At 55.7% G+C, this 17,475-nt stretch overlaps 1 protein-coding gene across 1 annotated transcript in view; it reads left to right on the top strand.

The window, feature by feature from the left end:
• CDH23 (cadherin related 23) overlaps positions 1-17,475 on the top strand; it is a 391,248-nt gene that overhangs the window by 25,098 nt on the left and 348,675 nt on the right. Inside the window, exon 2 of the mRNA XM_079137029.1 lies at positions 16,082-16,153. Within this exon, the coding sequence (XP_078993155.1) occupies positions 16,087-16,153 (67 nt within the window). The 5' untranslated portion in view covers positions 16,082-16,086. The remainder of the gene's footprint in view (positions 1-16,081; positions 16,154-17,475) is intronic.

Raw genomic sequence — 17,475 nt, 5'->3', positions numbered from 1 at the left:
CACACCGCCACCGTGTTCACCTTGGCCTCTCTCCCCATTTCCCCACCTCAGCCGGCCAGGCTGAGGACAGTCTGTATGCCAGGGATGTTGGAGGAGGCATATGGGAAAGAGCCGAGTAGAATTCCTCACTGGGAACAAATCTCATTTTCCAGAAAGTCTTGACAAAATGAGGCATTAAATTACAACATTTCGGAGAGCGTCGTAATTCTATTGCAGACAGCTCTTCATCATGGAATCTGAAAGCTAGGAAAATACAAAACTCATTAGATTAAAATAAGCCACCTACTGCTCTGGAGAAAAGCTTATTTATCAATATCAATTTACTTATGATTACTCTGGCCTGCAATTTGTTATTTTTAAGAATTATGATTTGGGTATTGCTCATACAGATGTGAAATATTTTTTTCTTAAATTGAGTATTTTAAAAAAGATATCCTTGTCCTTAGTAAAGGTTAGAAAGTGTTTACTGGTGAGAGGGAGGGAGGGAGGGATGTGTGGTGAAGAGTGAGGTGTGCGTTTCAGGGGGTGAATGGGGGCAGAGTGAGCCAGGAGTCCTGATCCCATTGGTCATTTTTTGGGGAGGGGTGTACCAGGGATTGAACTCAGGGCCACTTGACCACTGAGCCATATCCCCAGCCCTTTCTAAGATATTTTATGTAGAGACAGGGTCTCACTGAGTTGCTTAGGGCCTGGCTAGGTTGCTGAGGCTGGCTTTGAACTCACGATCCTCCTGCCTCAGTCTCCAGAGCTGCTGGGATTACAGGTGTGCACCACCACACCTGGCTCCTTTGGGTCTTGAGGGGATGCCTTTGATTCATTACGAGGAGGGACATCCTAATTAACCAAGCTGTCCGAAGGATGGAAGACATCTTGAGTAGGTAGTGAGCCTCCCGTCACTGCAGGTATGCAAGTTCCAGGTGAAGGTAGATGAGAAAGAATGCTGTAGAGTCTGTCAGATGAGGAACCATCCCTAGTCTTCTCCAATCCTGGTGTTCAGTAGCGCACTGAATGTGACACTGGGTCCCCAGGGTGGGGCAGCCTGCAGTGTGTAGGCGAGCACTGGATTAGATTCTTTGGCACGGTCTCCTGGCTGCGGGTGAGGATGATGCCACAGAAAGAGCTTGGTCCCTGGTTCAAGCTCTGCTACTTCATTTACTGCTGTGAGAACTTGCCCAATTACCAAGACCTAGAGCCTCATTTTCTCCATCTGCTAAATGGGCCAGCAGGGCCCCTCACGGGAGTGGTGAGGATTTTTGCAGTTGCATGGAAAGTCTAGCAGGTGCTGCTGTCGTTCAGAGGGGAATGGAGCTGAGCAGGATTTGAAGCCAGATCCTCGCTCCAGTCATCTGATGGTTCCCGCGTGGAATAGTTCCTTTCTCTGCGTCGGACGTCAAAGCAGCCTGGTGGAACCCAGGGCTGTTAGTGGAGGGCCCAGAGCTCCCCCCAAACCCCCACTGGGTCCCTCTTCCTCCTCTTGGGAGCTGTGACGTTAATAAGAACAATCTGACATCTCATTATGTGGGGAGGAAGGGGCTGCCATGCAGGCTGGAGTTCATCCCTTAACTCCAAGGGAGGCTGTCAGCTGACCGCTAGACAGCACTACCTTGCCCTCCTTCCTGCAATGGGACACAGGCCCAGAAAGGGCTCAGCAGCCCCGCCCCGACAGGCATCCCGGCCCCGCCCCGACAGGCATCCTGGCCCCACCCCCACAGGCATCCCGGCCCCGCCCCCACAGGCATCCCGGCCCCGCCCCCACAGGCATCCCGGCCCCGCCCCCACAGGCATCCCGGCCCCGCCCCCACAGGCATCCCGGCCCTGCTAGGCTGCAGGTGTTCTCGCCAGCTGGCTGGTGGGGCTCTTGTCCCAGCTTTCTCAGCAACACAGCTTCCAGCCGCTCGAACCAGAAGGGACCTCATTCATTTATTCATTCAAACTCTGATCCCTGTGCACCTACTACGTGCAGGCCCTGGCTGGCAGGGGAGGCGCTGGCAGCGGGGTCGACAACAGGCCATACAAACCTGAGCTCGCGCTACACTTGTCGGGGCTCTAAAGCAGCACGAGTCACATATTGGGGGTCTTGGACACAGGATGGAAGGCAGGGCTCCTCAGGGGAGGTGACGCTGGAGCCAGGAAGGGCACAGCAGAGGCAGGAGCTGTGACGTCTTACATGATGTTTTGCGGACAAGGACACTCAGGCCACCCAGCTAGCGCATGGCTGCCTGGGGGCAAGGAGTCGCGGTGTGGGTGAAGACAGGCGGCAAGGATGGAGGGGAGGAACCAGCCTGGCTAAAATCGGAGGGGTGGGGTGCAGATTGGCTGATGGAATCATGGGCTCCCGGGTCTCTCCTCCCGGCGCATGAGCGAGGCGCTGCACGTAGCTGGCCCGGGGCCACCCTGTCTGCGGGGACCGTGCCCCATAGCCTGGGCCACAGAGCTCCTAAGAGCGAGGTGGGCACCTGTGTGCTCTCTGTCTCCCTCGCTTCCTGCTATGGTCCCATGCCAGGAGGAGGCTTCTGTTCCCAGCAGAGGCCCAGACTGCCCACGAGCCCTGGCCAATCTTTAGCATTGAATTGAGCCTTTCAGCATTCAGTTTCCCAGCTGTGAAGTGGGCACATTCTCCTCTTCCAGATCCGCAGTCACATTTACAGTAAGCCGTGGCCGCCCAAGTGTCACAGAGAGATGACCTCCTGGGACTGGGGGTGAGGCCTCAGGATGCAGGAGGGAGCTGCTGGGCTTTTGGGGCTTTGGGGGCAGGTTTTGGGGTGCAGGGGCGAGAGAGGACACAGGAGAGGAGGCTTGCACTTTGAGGAGGCGTTCAGGTCTTTCCGAATGGGGGTCAGGCCTAGGCCCAGGCTCTTCATTTCCATCCGAGACAGAAGGTCTGAAGACAAGAAAAGCAGCTAGGTGGGCCTCGGCTTCCTTCTCTGCAAAGTGGGCTGACCGGCCCAGGTGCAGTGGGATGGGGCTCGGGAAGGCTGAGCGGCCTCCCTGTAGGAGTGGGAGGTGGGGCCGGAAGGGCAAGCAGGAGGGTCAGCAGGAAGGTGAACTTGGCTGCCCAGCTGGCTAGCTTTTGATAAGCTGTGGTTTTTATACTAGCTGTGTTTACTTATTTATTAATTTCCTTCTTACAGTAGCTTTGTTGAGATAGAATTCACCTATGATCTAATTTACCCACTCAAAGAACACACTTAAGTGCTTATCAGTACATTCACAGATAACGGGCAGCCGTCTCCACAGTGTTTTAGAACATTTTCATCACCTCAGAAAGAAACCTCATAGCTGAGTGCGGTGGCACATACCTGTAAGCCCAGTGGCTCGGGAGGCTGAGGCAGGAGGATCATGGGTTCAAAGCCAGCCTCAGCAAAAACGAGGCCCTAGGCAACTCAGTGAGATCCTGTCTCTAAATAAAATACAAAATAGGGCTGGGGATGTGAGTCAGAGGTTAAGCACCTGGGGTTCAATCCCTAGTACCCCCACCCCCCAAAAAAAAGAAGAAGAAAAAAGAAAGAAACTCCAAAAACTTTGCCTCCCATCTCACCCCTCCCTGCCCCACCCTAAGCAACTGCTGATCCGCTTCCCGTCTCCTTGGAATCACCTGTTCTGGACATTCACGTAAATGGACTTGTAACCTGTGGTCCGTTGCTGGCTTCTGGGCGTGGCCTGATGTCTTCCAGTCTGATCCACAGCGTGGCAGGGGCTGCGTGTCACTCCATGTCCTGGCTGGAGAGGGTTCCCTGGTATGGATGCGCCACATTTTCTCCATCTGTTGGCGGTTTAAGGACTCTTGGCTTGTTTCCACCTCTTGGCTGGTCGTGACCATCACAAGCGTTTGCGTTCGGGTTTCTGTGTGGATGTCTGTCTTTGTTCTCTTGGGGATGTATATACTGAGGAGTGGACTTGCTGGGTCAGTTGGTGGCCACGCTGTGGCTGTGTCCGGTGACTGCGTGGTCTCTGCCTTCCCCCAACCTCCGCCCGCCGCTTGATTGCTCATCCTCACCAGCATTGTTCGGCCTCCCCCGGCCCCACTTCTTTTGCGGTGCTGGACATCAGACCCAGGGCCTCACCTACGCTAGGCAAGCGCTCCATGGCTCTATGGCTGAGCTACATCCCCGCCTCCCTTTTGGTGACAGCTGTCGGGCCAGTGCAGGGATATCTCACCGTGGGTTTGGCTTGGGTTCCTCAGTCTTGAAGATTATTTTAATTTTTTTCCTTCAACACTGGGGACAGGAATCGGAGCCTTCTGCATTCGAGGCTCCGCTCCTGAGCTGCCTCCCCAGCCCGCGAACCCCTTTCCATGAGCTTGTTGACTGTTTCTGTACCTGTCCTGGAGATACATCTGTCCGTCCACTTTGCCCATGTGAATTGAGTTGCCTTTTGACTATGAAGTTATGAAAGTTCTTTATATAGTCTAGATACAAGTCACAGATACACGAGTTTGTAAATATCATCTCCCTTTCAGTGGGTTGTCTTTTTGCTTTCTTGATGGTATCCTTTAAAACACAAGTTTTGGGCCAGGCACAGTAGTGCGTGCTTGTAATCCCAGTGGGCTCTGGAGGCTGAGGCAGGAGGATTGTGAGTTCAAAACCAGCCTCAGCAACTTAGCAAGGCCCTAAGCTACTCAGCAAAACCCTGTCTCTAAATAAAAAACAAAAAGGACTGGGAATGTGATTCAGTGATTAAGCACTCCTGGATTCAATGACTGGTACAAAGGAAAAAAAAAAGAAAAGAAAAAGAAAATAAATAAAAAACAAAAAACAAAATAAAAAAGCACCACAAGTTTTTAATTTCAACCAAGGCTGATGTTTTTTTCTTCTGAGGTTTGTGCTTTTGGTATCCTATCTAAGAAATTATTTCCTAACCCAAGGTCATGAACATTTACACCTCTTCTTCTTCTAAGTTTTATAGACTTAGTCCTTCTATTTAGGCCTTTGATTCATTTCAAATTAATTTTTGTGCTGGGTGCGGTGGCCGCGCCTATAATCCCAGCAGCTGGGGAGGCTGAGGCAGGAGGATCTTGAGTTCAAAGCCAGCCTCAGCAAAAGAGAGGTGCTGAGCAACTTAGTGAGACCCTGTCTCTAAATAAAATACCAAATAGGACTGGGGATGTGGCTCAGTGGTCAAGTGTCCTCAAGTTCCCTTCCTCAAAAAAAAAAAAAAAAATTAAGTTTTGTATCTGGAATGAGCTGGGGTCTAACTTCATCCTGCTGCACATGGCTATCCAGTTGTCCCAGTGCCATTTGTTGAAAAGACTGTTTTTCCCTCCAGCAGAATGGGCTTGGCACCCTGTTGAAAACCAGTTGATCTTAGACACACAGTTCTGTTTCTGGACTTTGAATTTTTTTCTGTTGACTTACATGCCTGTCCATAGGCTAGACTCGCACTGTCTTGATGATTAATTTTTTTTAAAGTGGGATATTCAATACTTTATTATGCTTTGAGCCCCAGTGCAGACAGGTTAGAAAATACAGAAAAACAGAAAGAATAAAAAAAATTACCCAGCATCTCACTATTTAAAGATTCAATAAAGATACAAACATGTGCTATTTTCTGTTCAAATATATACATATATAATTTGATTTTTTCTAACTCGGGAAGGCATTAGTGCAAATTTAAACACTTGTCATGAACATTTTTCCTTGTCAATAAATGTGATTTACAGTGGCTGCCTTGTCAACTGCTGTACAAATGCCCCATAATTTACTCATGTGCACCTCCGTCATTGATTATTGACTTATCTTTTTATTTTAGTGTAAATGATGATGCTGTGCATCTTCAAAACTGAAATCTTTTTGCCATGTTTCTTTCTTTTTTTTTTTGGTACTGGGGATTAAAACCAGGGTCACTTAATCACTGAGCCACATGCCCAGCCCTTTTAAATTTTTTGTTTAGAAACAGGGTCTCGCTGAGTTGCTGAGGCTGGCTTTGAACTCACGATCCTCCTGCCTTGTCTTCCGAGTGGCTGGGATTTCCAGGCGTGTGAGCCACTGTGCCTGACTTTTGCCATGTTTTTATTTCCTTCAGGGGTACTGAAACACTGAGCCACATTCCCAGCCCTCTTTTATAATTTTTGTTTAGAGACAGGGTCTCACTGAGTTGCTTAGGGCCTTGCTAATTTGTTGAGGCTGGCTTTGAACTCGTGATCCTCCTGCCTCAGCCTCCCGAGCTGCTGGGATTACAGGTGTGCACCACCGTGCCCAGCCTCTGCCTAGTTTTTAAAGGAACTTCCATGAAGTTTTCTATAGTGGTTGGGAGTTTTATATCGCCATCAGCAATGCACAGGGGTTCCCATTTTTCCACATCCATACTGACGCTTACTTTATGTGGGGTGCCATGTCTTCTATAGTAGTCATACTGATGCATGTGAAGTAGTATTTCACTGTTTTATTTTATTTTGGAGGGGGTGACTCGGGATTGAACCCATAGGTGGTGTACCACTGAGTTACATTCTCAGCTCTTTTTATTTTTAAACTTTGAGACAGGATCCTGTTAAGTTGCTGAGGCTGGCCTGGAACTTGAGGTCCTCCTGCCTCAGCCTCCAGAGTCTCTGGATTACAGGTGTGTGCCACTGTGCCCTGCTCCCTGCACTGTGGTTTTGGTTTACATTCTCCGATGTACTGATGTTAAGCATCATTTCCAACCAGGGCCTTGTGCATGCTGGGCAAGCACTCTCCTGGTGTGCTATACTCCCAGCTCCCCAAATTTTTCATTTTCATGAAATGGATTTATCTATTTTTCTCTTATTGCCTTTGCTTTTGGCGTCATTTCTAAGAAACCATTGCCAAATCCAATGTCGTTGAATATTTTCCCTTATGTCTTTTATAGGGTTGTTTCACACATATATATAAAATTCACAGAGATGGTATCTGTCTGTTGCCTTGATAAAACTGCAGTGCACGCGGGTGTGACGTCATTTGTTCTTGCTTGTGTGTGGGTTGGATGGAGGGTCAGCCCCTCTAGGATTGGGCTTGGTTCTACTTGCCCTTCCAGGTCCTGAGTCTGCCGGGGGCGTGTTCTCCTGGGGTTGAAGGGCAGGTGCTCAGCAGCCAAGCCTCTGCCTAGGGTTCATGCTTCTAGTGTGGAGTCTGGTCAGAGCATTCCCGTGGCCACAGCAGGTCCCATGACCAAGTTCAGCATGAAAGGCCGAAGAGTCTGCTCTGCCCACCGTGAGCCCTGGGCACGGGTGTAGATGGGTCACACTGCAGAGCAGTGGAGCGTTGGGACTGATAATCTGATCAGCCACAGTAATGGCCAAGAGGGGCGGTTGAGGCTGGCAGGTTTGAGCTGAGAGGGGTGGTAAGGCTGAAATGCAGTGGTCCAGGGGAAGGAGGAAAGTGGCATTATTGGGTGCGTGGAAGGTATTTGTTAACTGAATTAATCAGGACCCACCTGGTGGATGAAGTGGACTTGCTGAGATGGGCAGGCGAGGCCCAGAACCTACTTAGAGAGCAATTGGATCGTTGCCGCACCTGTTCACGTGTGAGGTGTTAGTGGGCGAATGGGCTGGGCGGTGGAGTGGGCTCTGCTTGCAAGGCTCTGGGGATCTTGTGGCATGAGGGGGACGGTGCACATCTGCCCATCCCCGTGGCTCTGACAATGTGTGAAGGTCGGGGGGAGCCGAGTGTCCCCTTTCAGCAGGGGCCGCGATGTCCCCTGGGAAGAGGTGGCATTTGAGATGTGCGTGGGTGGTGAGGGCTGGACTCACAAAGTGGGACCAGTGGTGCTCCAGGGGTGGGGGCAGCCTGACCAAGGCCAGAGGGGGGACACAGGGTGGCCTCAGCCAGAGGCAGGGGCAGGCCGCTGCAGCCATGGGCGCTTGGGCCAGGGAGCGGGCTCCGAGGACTGCAGGCTGGCCTTCCTGGCCTGCGGGGCTGGGCAGAGCCCCAGGAGCCTCAGTGTCTTTCTGGAACTCAAAGAATGAGCACCCGGTGGTGAAGGGCAGGACCCTGCCCCTTCCTAGTTGTTGGGAGGCCGTAGAACCAGGGCAGGTCTTTGGAAGGCAGTGGGTGTGGGACCGTCTGACTCCTGAGCGTCCCACAGGTGGAATCGTGCGTGTGTAGATGTGGGAACGGGGCTGTTCACGGTGGCGTTTGTTGTCAGAGCAGAAGGTCAGAAAGAAGCCTGTGCGCGGTCAGCAGAGGGTGGGTTAGCGGCCCCCCCCACGCTGCAGGGCACTTGCAGGGCGACCTGAAGGCAGGAGCTAGCTCTGTGCGCGGACCTGGAGGGAGCACCCGCGCTGTCCTGGGAACAGGCAGGGCCAGGTCAGCCTGCGCTGCAGGCCCGGGAGCTCCTCAGGAGGGTGGCTGGCGCCCAGGAGTTTGAGACCAGCCTGAGCAACAGAGTGACACCCAGTCCCCAAACAAATGAAGAAGCAGGCTAGGAGTGGGATGGCAAGAATGCCACGGGCGTTTTTAAAAATGTATTTGTTTTCTTTGTTTATTTTTAGTTTTAGATGGACATACATGCTACCTTTATTTTACCTTTTTATTTTTTGGTACCGTGAATTTCTTTATATTTTATGTAGAGACAGGGTCTCTCTGAGTTGCTTAGCACCTTGCTAAGTTGCCGAGGCTGGCCTTGAACTCACGATCCTCCTGCCTCAGCCTCTCAAAGCACTGGGATTACAGGCATGCGCCCCTGCGCCCGGCAGTACCTTTGTTTTATTTATTTACTTTTAGGTGGGGCCGAGGATGGAACCCAGTGCCTTCCACGTGCCAGGCAAGCACTCGACCACTGAGCCACACGACAGCCGCTGGATTTTTTTTTTTTTTTTTTTTTTTTTGGTAACGAGTGACCTATGTGCTACATCCGTGTGGCATGCTACCTCAAGGTGACCTCTTGGAAAGAGGTTTGGGGCTTGGGGAGAAGTGAGACTCGCTTCTTGCTGAGCACCCTTCTGTATAGTTATTTACTGTGTCTGCAGATTGCTTTTGGGAAGAATGAAATAAAATAAAAATCATCTTCTGCTGAATTACTTTTTTTTCCCGGGTGTCAGAGCCACCGATGTCCTGGGCCAGGTCCTGGACCGCGTGACACCTGCCCTGGGGATCTCAGGTTATGCCCCCTCAGGCCTGCCTGGCTCACCGCCCACCCACAGGCCTCACTTACGGTGAGCATTTGGGAAGGAAGGGGTCTTGTCCCTCCCTCTGTCACGGTGTCCTCCTCAGCCAGTGGCCTGCAGAGTGGGGGCTTAGAAGTATGTGCTGGTGGCAGGGTGGCTTGTCCGTCAATGGCCTAGCAGTGTTGTCTGCAGGCGCCTTCTTGCACGCACGAACCTCTCCGTGTGTAGTGGGGGTGAATAATCCCCAAATTGTATTTGATTTCTGCAGTGTATTTCTGTATTTCTATTCAAAGTTGAGTGCATCTGATTTTATGGGAATTCATAACAGTTCAAACTCAATCGTGGCTCCCTGCTGTGAAAATCTCTCACTCCTGGGAAAGTGAACCGCGGCTCAGCTGTCCCCTCCTGCCCTGTCCCCTCCCCCTGCCTGCTGGGATGGGGGGGCACCGCCTCCCCACCCTGCCCTTGCACCTTCTGCCCGGCCCATAGGAAGAGGCAGAGCTGGGGACCGTGGGGGTCCGGCCGGGACTGAGGTCCAGAACAGGCCCACTTCCCCAGAGAGGGGGCGTGCTGTGCAGCGACAGCAGGGAGGTGCGCGGTTCTCTGGTCTAGGACACCAGGTTGCAGTGGGTTTCCTCTTCGGGTTTGGGAGTCTGGCAGCATTTGGTGAAACCCCTTTAGATTTTCAAGGACTCTGGCCTCTGCTGGCCGGGTGAAGGAGTGGGGGAGAAAGGAGGCCCTGATTGGATAGTGGGACTGCTTCTCCTGCACAGGTGGCAGAGCCAGTGTCCGTGCATGTGAGTGACACGTGTGCTTGCTTTTTTCGTTTTTTGGTTTTTTTGGCCTAAGGTTGGTCCTCACCTGGGGAAGGGGAGCCATGGTGGGGGCCAAGCTGCAGCCTGGCCTTGTGTCCCGAGGCCTGCGGGCCGGCCCACACGGCCCCCGTGGCTGCCTGTGGGCAGAGCTCAGGGCCAGGCGAGGACTCACACTGCTCTTCATGAGAGGGAGGCAGCGTGGCTGGGCTCCTGGGGTGCGAGGCAGCGGCCTCCAAGCTGGCCCCTGCCCAGGATGGGGAGCCCCATGTCTAGGATCGTCCATGTGGGAGACAGGGAGTGGGCAGCCAGAGGACGGGGAGGACCCTCGCGGCTCCCGAGTCTCCCCGGGGTGCAGACCCAGGGCCGCGAGCGTTGGGAGGCTCAGCCGAGTGTGGGAAAATCATTTTCCAATCAGAGTCGCCATCGGCTCCTGGGCTGCGGCGAGGTTTTGGGGGGTGGACATAAGCTGGGCTATTGATTTTACACACACTGAGTGTTCGTGATAGAAACTGTGGAAAGTGCAGAAGTCAGGTAGAGGGAAATAAAGTCTCCGTCACCTCGCCACCCTGGCGGTGCCACTGATTGACATGGCAGCCTGCGCCTGCCTCCCGCCACCCCGCTCACACACAGCCCCCTGACATCCCAGAGTGGAGCCAGTCCCCGTGGGCTGCCCAGGCCGTTCCGCTGTCCTAAACAACGCAGCAGCCATGGACACCTCTGTGGCTCAGCATCCACGCACAGCCGCGATGGCTTCCTCAGCTCAAGTGCTGGGGTGGACGTGCGCGGCCGGGCTGTGTGCGCGGTCTGCTCCTCCGACAGCTTGCCAAGGGGCGCTGTTCTGCTCAGGACGTGGGCACCTTGCCGGGGCTCAGGACGTGGGCACCTTGCCACAGCCCCACCATGCTGGTGACCCCCCACCACATCTCCAGCCCAGCTTCAGGCCTGAGCTCTGACCGAGTGTGGCCAGTTGCCTGTCCACTGTCGCTACTTGGTTGTGAACAGCTGTGCCACACTTGCCCTGTTCCTGCTGAACTCTCGTCCTCAGCCCTTCGCCCCAGCCTTGCCTTGCCCTGGGCAGTGGCCCCACTGTCCTTCCAGGGCCTGGACTAACGCCCTCTGCCTCTGCTCTTCCGCGCACCGCTGTGCCCTCTCCAGAAGCACGTCCCTCAGCTCTGGCTTGACATGGAAACGGGCAGCTCTCACACCCTGCCTGCTGGGGCGTCCCCCCGGCCTGCTTCACCCACAGTGCACCCACAGCACAGTAGCTGGTGTGCTTCCTCAAAACCTCTGTCATCCCTGCCCCTCGTTTACTGTCAGAGGTCCATAAGGCACCCACGATGGCCCCCTTATCTCTCCACCCTCACTCCTGTACCTCTCTCCACCACGCACCCTGTTCTAGCCCCTCTGGTCTCCTGGCGCTCCTCAAGCACACGAGGGACAATCCTGCCCCAGGGCCTTTGCACAGGCTATTCCTCCTGCCGGGACATGCCTGGCTTCCCATTGTCCTCTGCCTGCTCCTTCCTCTCACCTTACCCACATGCTCTCCTCACACGACAACGTCCTCCCCTGCTCTGGCTGCGCTGATCTTTCCCGTGGAGGGCCAGCTCCCCAGCGCCTGCCTCAACAGCTGTCTTCATGGGTTGATGACGGTGTGGGCAGGGTTGCTGCTCTGCCTCTGGGAGGTCTGTCGTCAGCTTCTGCCAGGGACTGAGGTGTTGCCCTCGCAGGGAGGGTGCTGGTGCGAGGTGAAGGGACAGGCGGGATCGCTGTGCTGGTGAGCGCCCTGTCCTGTGGGTTCTGGGCTCAGGGGCGATGCCTGCTGAGATGCCAGCAGCCCAGAAGGACGGAAGGCACAGGAGCCCCCAGCAGCCCTTCTCTGGCCCCTTCTTCCTGGCAGGTGCGGCCTGGCCCCCTGGCCGGCCCCACTTGCTGTGGCTTGAGGACGTTGGGGTTCTCATCTAGGCCTGGCTCAGTGGCCTCCAAGTCGATGCAGGGCTTGCCCAGGGCCTCGCCACCAGCTCCTTAGCTGGACCTCCCCCAGGGCACCTGCCTGGGTTTGGCACAGCTTAGGGTAAGGCCAGCCATTAAAATAGGGTTCAGATCTGAACTTGTCCACTCAAAAGCTGTGTGACTTTGGGTGAGTATTCGGCCTCTCTGAGTCCCAGCATGTAGAGGGCATTGTCCTTCCCAGTGCCTGGCACGTGCCCCATGCTGAGTGAACGGTGGTGTCACGGAGTACCGACATCTGGGCAGCTCCCTGCAAGCCCTGGGGCTTCTCTCTTTGGCTAGCCCTGGGCAGGACAGTCTGTGTCACTTATCTGACACCCGTCACATGTTCTCAGCCATTCTCACGGTGCCCTGCACGGGGCTCGGGGTGATGGAGGATGCTGGGAGCTGCAGCCTGCAGGCTGTGGGGTCTGACTGTGTCTCCTCGGCAGTGAGAAATTTCTAGAAGGTTCCCTACAAGAGGAGCTCTAAGCTGGCCACCGGAAGGCTCTGGGGCAGCGCGGCCCCGAGGCAGGTCTCCTGGCGTCCTGGCCAGGCAGGAGCCCAGCCTGGAGGGAGGGGTGTGTCCCAAGGCTGCAGACTGGCAGGTCCCCTCCCGCAGCGGGTGTTGGGAAGGAAACCACTCCTCAGCTGTGCTGGGTGGGAGGCAGAAGGTCCAGAAGGCTGGGGAACAGCTGTGGCCTGGGACGAGCCAGATCAGGCTCCTGCCCCTGGCCACAGCCCCAGTGCCAAGGGCATGCCAGCAGGCAGAGGCCGTGTCCACCACCACCCCAGGCTGGAGGTGGGCCCAGGGTCTCTTCCCATCGCCCGGGCCTCTGCTGTCTCTGGACCTCAGGTTCCTCCCCATCGCCAAAGGGGCCAGGGCAGAGCCAGGTTAGGATCCAGGGAAGCCCAGTAGCAGGACCCACCACTTCTGGCCTGGCTCCTCTGCCTCGCCCCAGGGAGCCTCAGCCACTTTGGCCCAAGCAGGGAGGATGGAGCTCAGCTCATCCCTGCCTCTGGATGCTCTGGAGGTGGCCCTTGCCGCCACTGCAAAGTTGGGGTGCCTTTGACCATGCCTTGTGACGATGAGGGCACTAAGGTGATGTGTTGGCCCGCAGGGGAAGGAGCAGGACAGACACATCAGGGGAGCTTTTGGGGACCCAGTGTCCTGGTGGTGTCCCCGGGGACTCGGGAGACGTGATGCAGTGTGCAGCTGCTCCTGCCTTGGCGGACGCCCATCCTTGCCCACTGTGTGACGCTTGTACTATTCCACTCGAGGGAGGGGCCGCGACTTCCCTTCACACGTAAGGAACCGGGTGAGGGGGATGCAGAGCCCGGTGTGACAGAAACAGCTCGGGACTCCAATCAGGCGGGCTCCATTCTGATCCTAGGACGACCTTTCTGAGCCTGTTTCCTCGTCTGCAAAATGGGAACAAGAATAGCTATTTTTGTGGAGACATTTTGGAATATCGAATTGAAATAATACTGTGAGGGTCCCTGGCCTGTGAGAGTTGCTCAACGTTCCCTTCCTTCCTCCTTCCTCAAACCGCGAGCTTCCTGCAACACCCAGCAGAGTGGCGTGCGTTCCCCAGCTATTTGCGGATGATGTTCTCAGCAGATGTTTAATTCTCATAACATCTGGTTTTCCAAGGCAGAAGGCTGGAGGTTTCTGTTTTCCTAAAGACACTCACTCACCGTGCGATGTCAGATCGTCACTTAATTGCTCTGTGCCTCGGTTTCTCCACTTGTAAATCAGGGATGATGCTAGCGACACTGGCTGGCTTCTTTGCAGGGTCTGATAGGATAACGCAAAATAACAGATGGAAAGTGGTTCGAATGTTTAGCAGAAGGCATCCTGCTGTACCTCACCGGCAGTTAGGGAAATGCAAATTAAAGCAGTGATGCTATACCATTTTTCATGCCTCCGATTGGCAGCCATTTAAAAGAGGGATCACTTCCAGGTGGGTACAAGGGCCCTCCCGTACACCACTGGGGGGACTGTGAATTGCCACCGCCTTTCCCAGAAGGTAATCCGGCAATATCTAATGAAAGTTTCCATACCTGCTCTGTGCTGTGTTTAATTGATCCAGCAATCCCACTGTCAGAGAACCAGAGTGAAGAGCAAAGTCCCGACACAATTATGTGCAGAGAGGTGTCCGTGGCGGCTGAGCCTGTGACGGCAGGAACCTGAAATCATGCACGTATCCATCAGGAGGGGATGGTTATCTTCATTATGAAACAGTCATACGATGAACTATTATTAGCTTGTCAAGAGAGGGAGGCAGTCGTAAGCCTTGTTGGCCTGCAGGGCTGTTTGTGGAATAGCGTGGCATGAGCAAAGCCAATTTCTTTCTTCCTTTTGCTTTGTCTTTTTGATGGGTACTGTGGATCACATCCAGGGCCTCACGCACGCTGGGCCAGCGCTCTTCCACAGAGCCCGCCCAGCCTGCAAGTTGCCTTTATGTAGAAGGACACTCCAGAGGACACCAGTAGCCACCTGGTTCCACGGATGTGGGTAGTGGGTACACACTTGCTTGGGCATATAGAAAGGCCGGAGAGGGCCCGAGCCAGGCCACTGTGCCCACCTGACTGTCGGGCAGGGCCAGGGTGGCTCACACAGTGCTATTTACAAACCAAATTATTTGCCAACATTTAAAAATTGAATTCATGTCAAAGCCCAGTTTTCATTGAGAAAAATCTGAAGCTCCCGCCATACAGGGCCCATGCTCCCTCTTGGCTGAAATGATCAACAGCTGTCTTTTGGACAGAGCATGTGACCTCCAAGTGGCCATCATCCCCACCCACTCAGGGTCACCCTCATCTACGTTCCCTGGCTGAGCCCCAGATCCCGTGAGGGCTGTTGACACAGCCTGGGAACTCAGCGGGGTGCAATTGCAGGGGGAGAGTGGAGGGTTCATCTTTGAAGAAATATATCTTAGAATCTTTTATTCTTCACACGACTGTTTCATAATCAGGGTATCTTAAGTGCACATTAGAAAGAAAACAAGATGGCCCCAGGGACCGTTGCAGAGAGTCAGGAGCTGCCACCAGCCCCACCCCCTCACTGTCCACCCAGGACCTGGGCTCAGCAGAGGTCCCCCCCAGGTCTGCCATGAAGGAATCCGACTTCTCCACCCTTTCCCAATCTCTTGCCCCAAGATCTCCGCAGAGTTGTGGAAGGTTCTCCCGGAAGTCCCTCCCTCCAGTCCCATTCGCCTCTCCACGGTGGTCCTGGTAGCATATTGTCGAGGGAGATGGCATATCAACTTGAATCCCAAAGTTGACTCCACCATCACTGGTTGGGAGTCTTAGCAAACCTGCCTGTGAAGTGGGGAGGCGCCTGCCCCTTGGCGAGATGCTGGTGCGTGCTCCCTGAAGTGGCCCGGGTGGGCCAGTTGTGTGGGAACGACAGTTCTGTGGGAGGGGTCCCAGCTGATGGGCCCCAGCCCCGCGTCACTGTTGGGCTGCAGAGAGGCCTGCTCCTGAGCCGCCTCAGGGGTGAGGAACCAGAGGCCCCTGCCCACTGTCACAGGCAGGAGGGAGCGGTCGCCCCAGCCGCCCTCAAGGTGGGGTCTGGCTGGCAGAATGTCCACCAGCTGGGCCCCAGAGCTGTCGGGGCTTCGCTCTGAGCCCCCCAGGAAGCAGCGCCACCCTCTTGCAGCCTTGCTGTGGGGCCCTGGGCAGGCCTTCCCTCCCCTGCCTCTTTGGACGCTGGGTTCCGTTGCCCCTTCTCATTCCCCAGGGGATGGGAGAACATAATGGACTTTAAGATCCGCTCGCTGGTCACTGAGGGTCAGCTTGTTGGACTTGACAAGCCCTCTCCTAGCCCCCATCTTCCAGCTGGCCCGGCTGTGCTGCCCTTGGGGATGGACGTAGTAGTGCATCCCTCTATCCGCTGGGCCCAGAATGTGTCCCCAGCACCTCCTCCATGTCTGCCTGACAGCTTTGCCCACGGAGCCCCCCAGGGCAAAGGTAGACCTGCCCCCCGCCCTCCAGCGGCGAGCTCCAGGCCGCATCATCGTGCCCGGGAGTGGACGTGTCGGTGATGCTGCTGAATGATGCGACCCGTGCTTCTTTCCATGCCTACCCGCCCTGCCCAGGGAGTGGGTTCCTTCTGCCCCCCGAGGCCCTGTGCTCCCCGGGACTGCGGAGGGGGAGGGGCTGCAGCACACCCCTTCCAGGAGGAAGCTTCTCACTCTCTTCTCCTTTGTGTCCCCAGAAGCCATGCGGTGCCCCATTGCTGCCAGCTGCCCTGTGCTGTGGCTCTTCCTGCTGGTCTCTGGATGCTGGGGTAAGTCTGGCCTCCCCTTTCCTCCCTTCTCTGTCCCGAGAGCCAGCCTCTGCCCGGGAGGCCAGCCTGGAGGGTGTTGGGCCGGCAGCTTGGTTTCGTGCCAGGGGACCCTGGAGACCCTCCCTGGCTGTGGGACTGAAGACGCTTGGCTCTCTGGGCTCCGTTGCCTTCTGCAGCTCGCGCAGGGCCGAAAATACCAGCTGTCCCCAGGGCCTGGGGCGGGAGGCAGGGGAGGAGCATGGAGAGATGCTTAAGCTCTGCTCTGTGACCAGGCAGGGGCCCCAGCTGGCTGCGGGGCTGGCCGCGGTCCTGTTCAGTTTCACAGCTGTCATTTACACACCTACTGTGTGACAGGAGCGGCCTGGCCGAGGCTCGGTGTCTGCTCTGGGCTGGGAGGACTGAGGGGTGGTTTCAACAGGAGAGAGGGAGGAAGGCACCCTGATGGAATAGCTTGGGCCAAGGAGTAGTGGGCAGAAGCTGTCCTTTTTGGAGGAACTGCCCACCTCTGAGCACCAGCTTTAGTGCCCAGGGGCAAGGCCAGGAGGACCTGGGCACTGCCCCCTCTCTGGCCCCTGGACTGCGGTTGGTGAGGAGCAACTCTGAGCTTGAGGAAGGAAGGCCAGGACTGCAGGCACGCGGCACGCGGTGTCCCCCAGGGCTCGGGTGTCTCTGGGGAGGAGCTGTGGGCATGGTGTGCCTGGTGACACAGGCACACCCACTCCCGGGCAGGCTGAGCCCTCCACTCCAGGGAGCTGTGCGGGCTCTGGAGGAAGCTGCAGCCTCCAGCTTGGAGCGTCGCTAGCATCCTCATCCCAGGAAGGTCCTCCCTCCTTGCCTCTGTGCTTAAGTGTCCCCAGTGCCGGGGACGCACTGCCCTCCAGGAGGCCCAGCTCTGCAGTGCAGTCTCAGACTCTTGGAGGCCCCGTTTGGAGCCAGGAGGCAGCCTCCCAGCCGCTGGCTCGTCACCAAGGGAGACACTGAAGCCTGCAGGGTCACATAAAACAGGGGACTTGGCTTCTCTGTGGGGGCTTCTATCAGATGGCCACCTGCCTGCCCTCCCTTCCCCTGGTGGGAGGCCTCTGGTGTGCTGGACGGTGGGTGTCAGGACACTTGCCTCAGCCTCCCAGGGACTCTGTGACCTTGGACACCTGCCCTTCCCCCGCTCGGTTCCATTGACTTTCCTCTTGGGTTATGGGGAGCTAGAGATGTGTCTGTACAACACGGCGGTGCCCAGCCCTGGCTGGCAAAGCGGGATGCCCGCCTCCCCTGGCCTCCCCTGGAGCCCTTGGTAGACGTGGTTTGCTTCCTGCCTGAGCATGAGA

The sequence above is a fragment of the Sciurus vulgaris genome (genome assembly GCF_902686455.1).
Source record: "Sciurus vulgaris genome assembly, chromosome: 4".
Lineage (NCBI taxonomy): Eukaryota > Metazoa > Chordata > Mammalia > Rodentia > Sciuridae > Sciurus > Sciurus vulgaris.
Note: the sequence above shows the minus strand (reverse complement) of the source record. Positions and strands in the feature narration are given on the sequence as shown.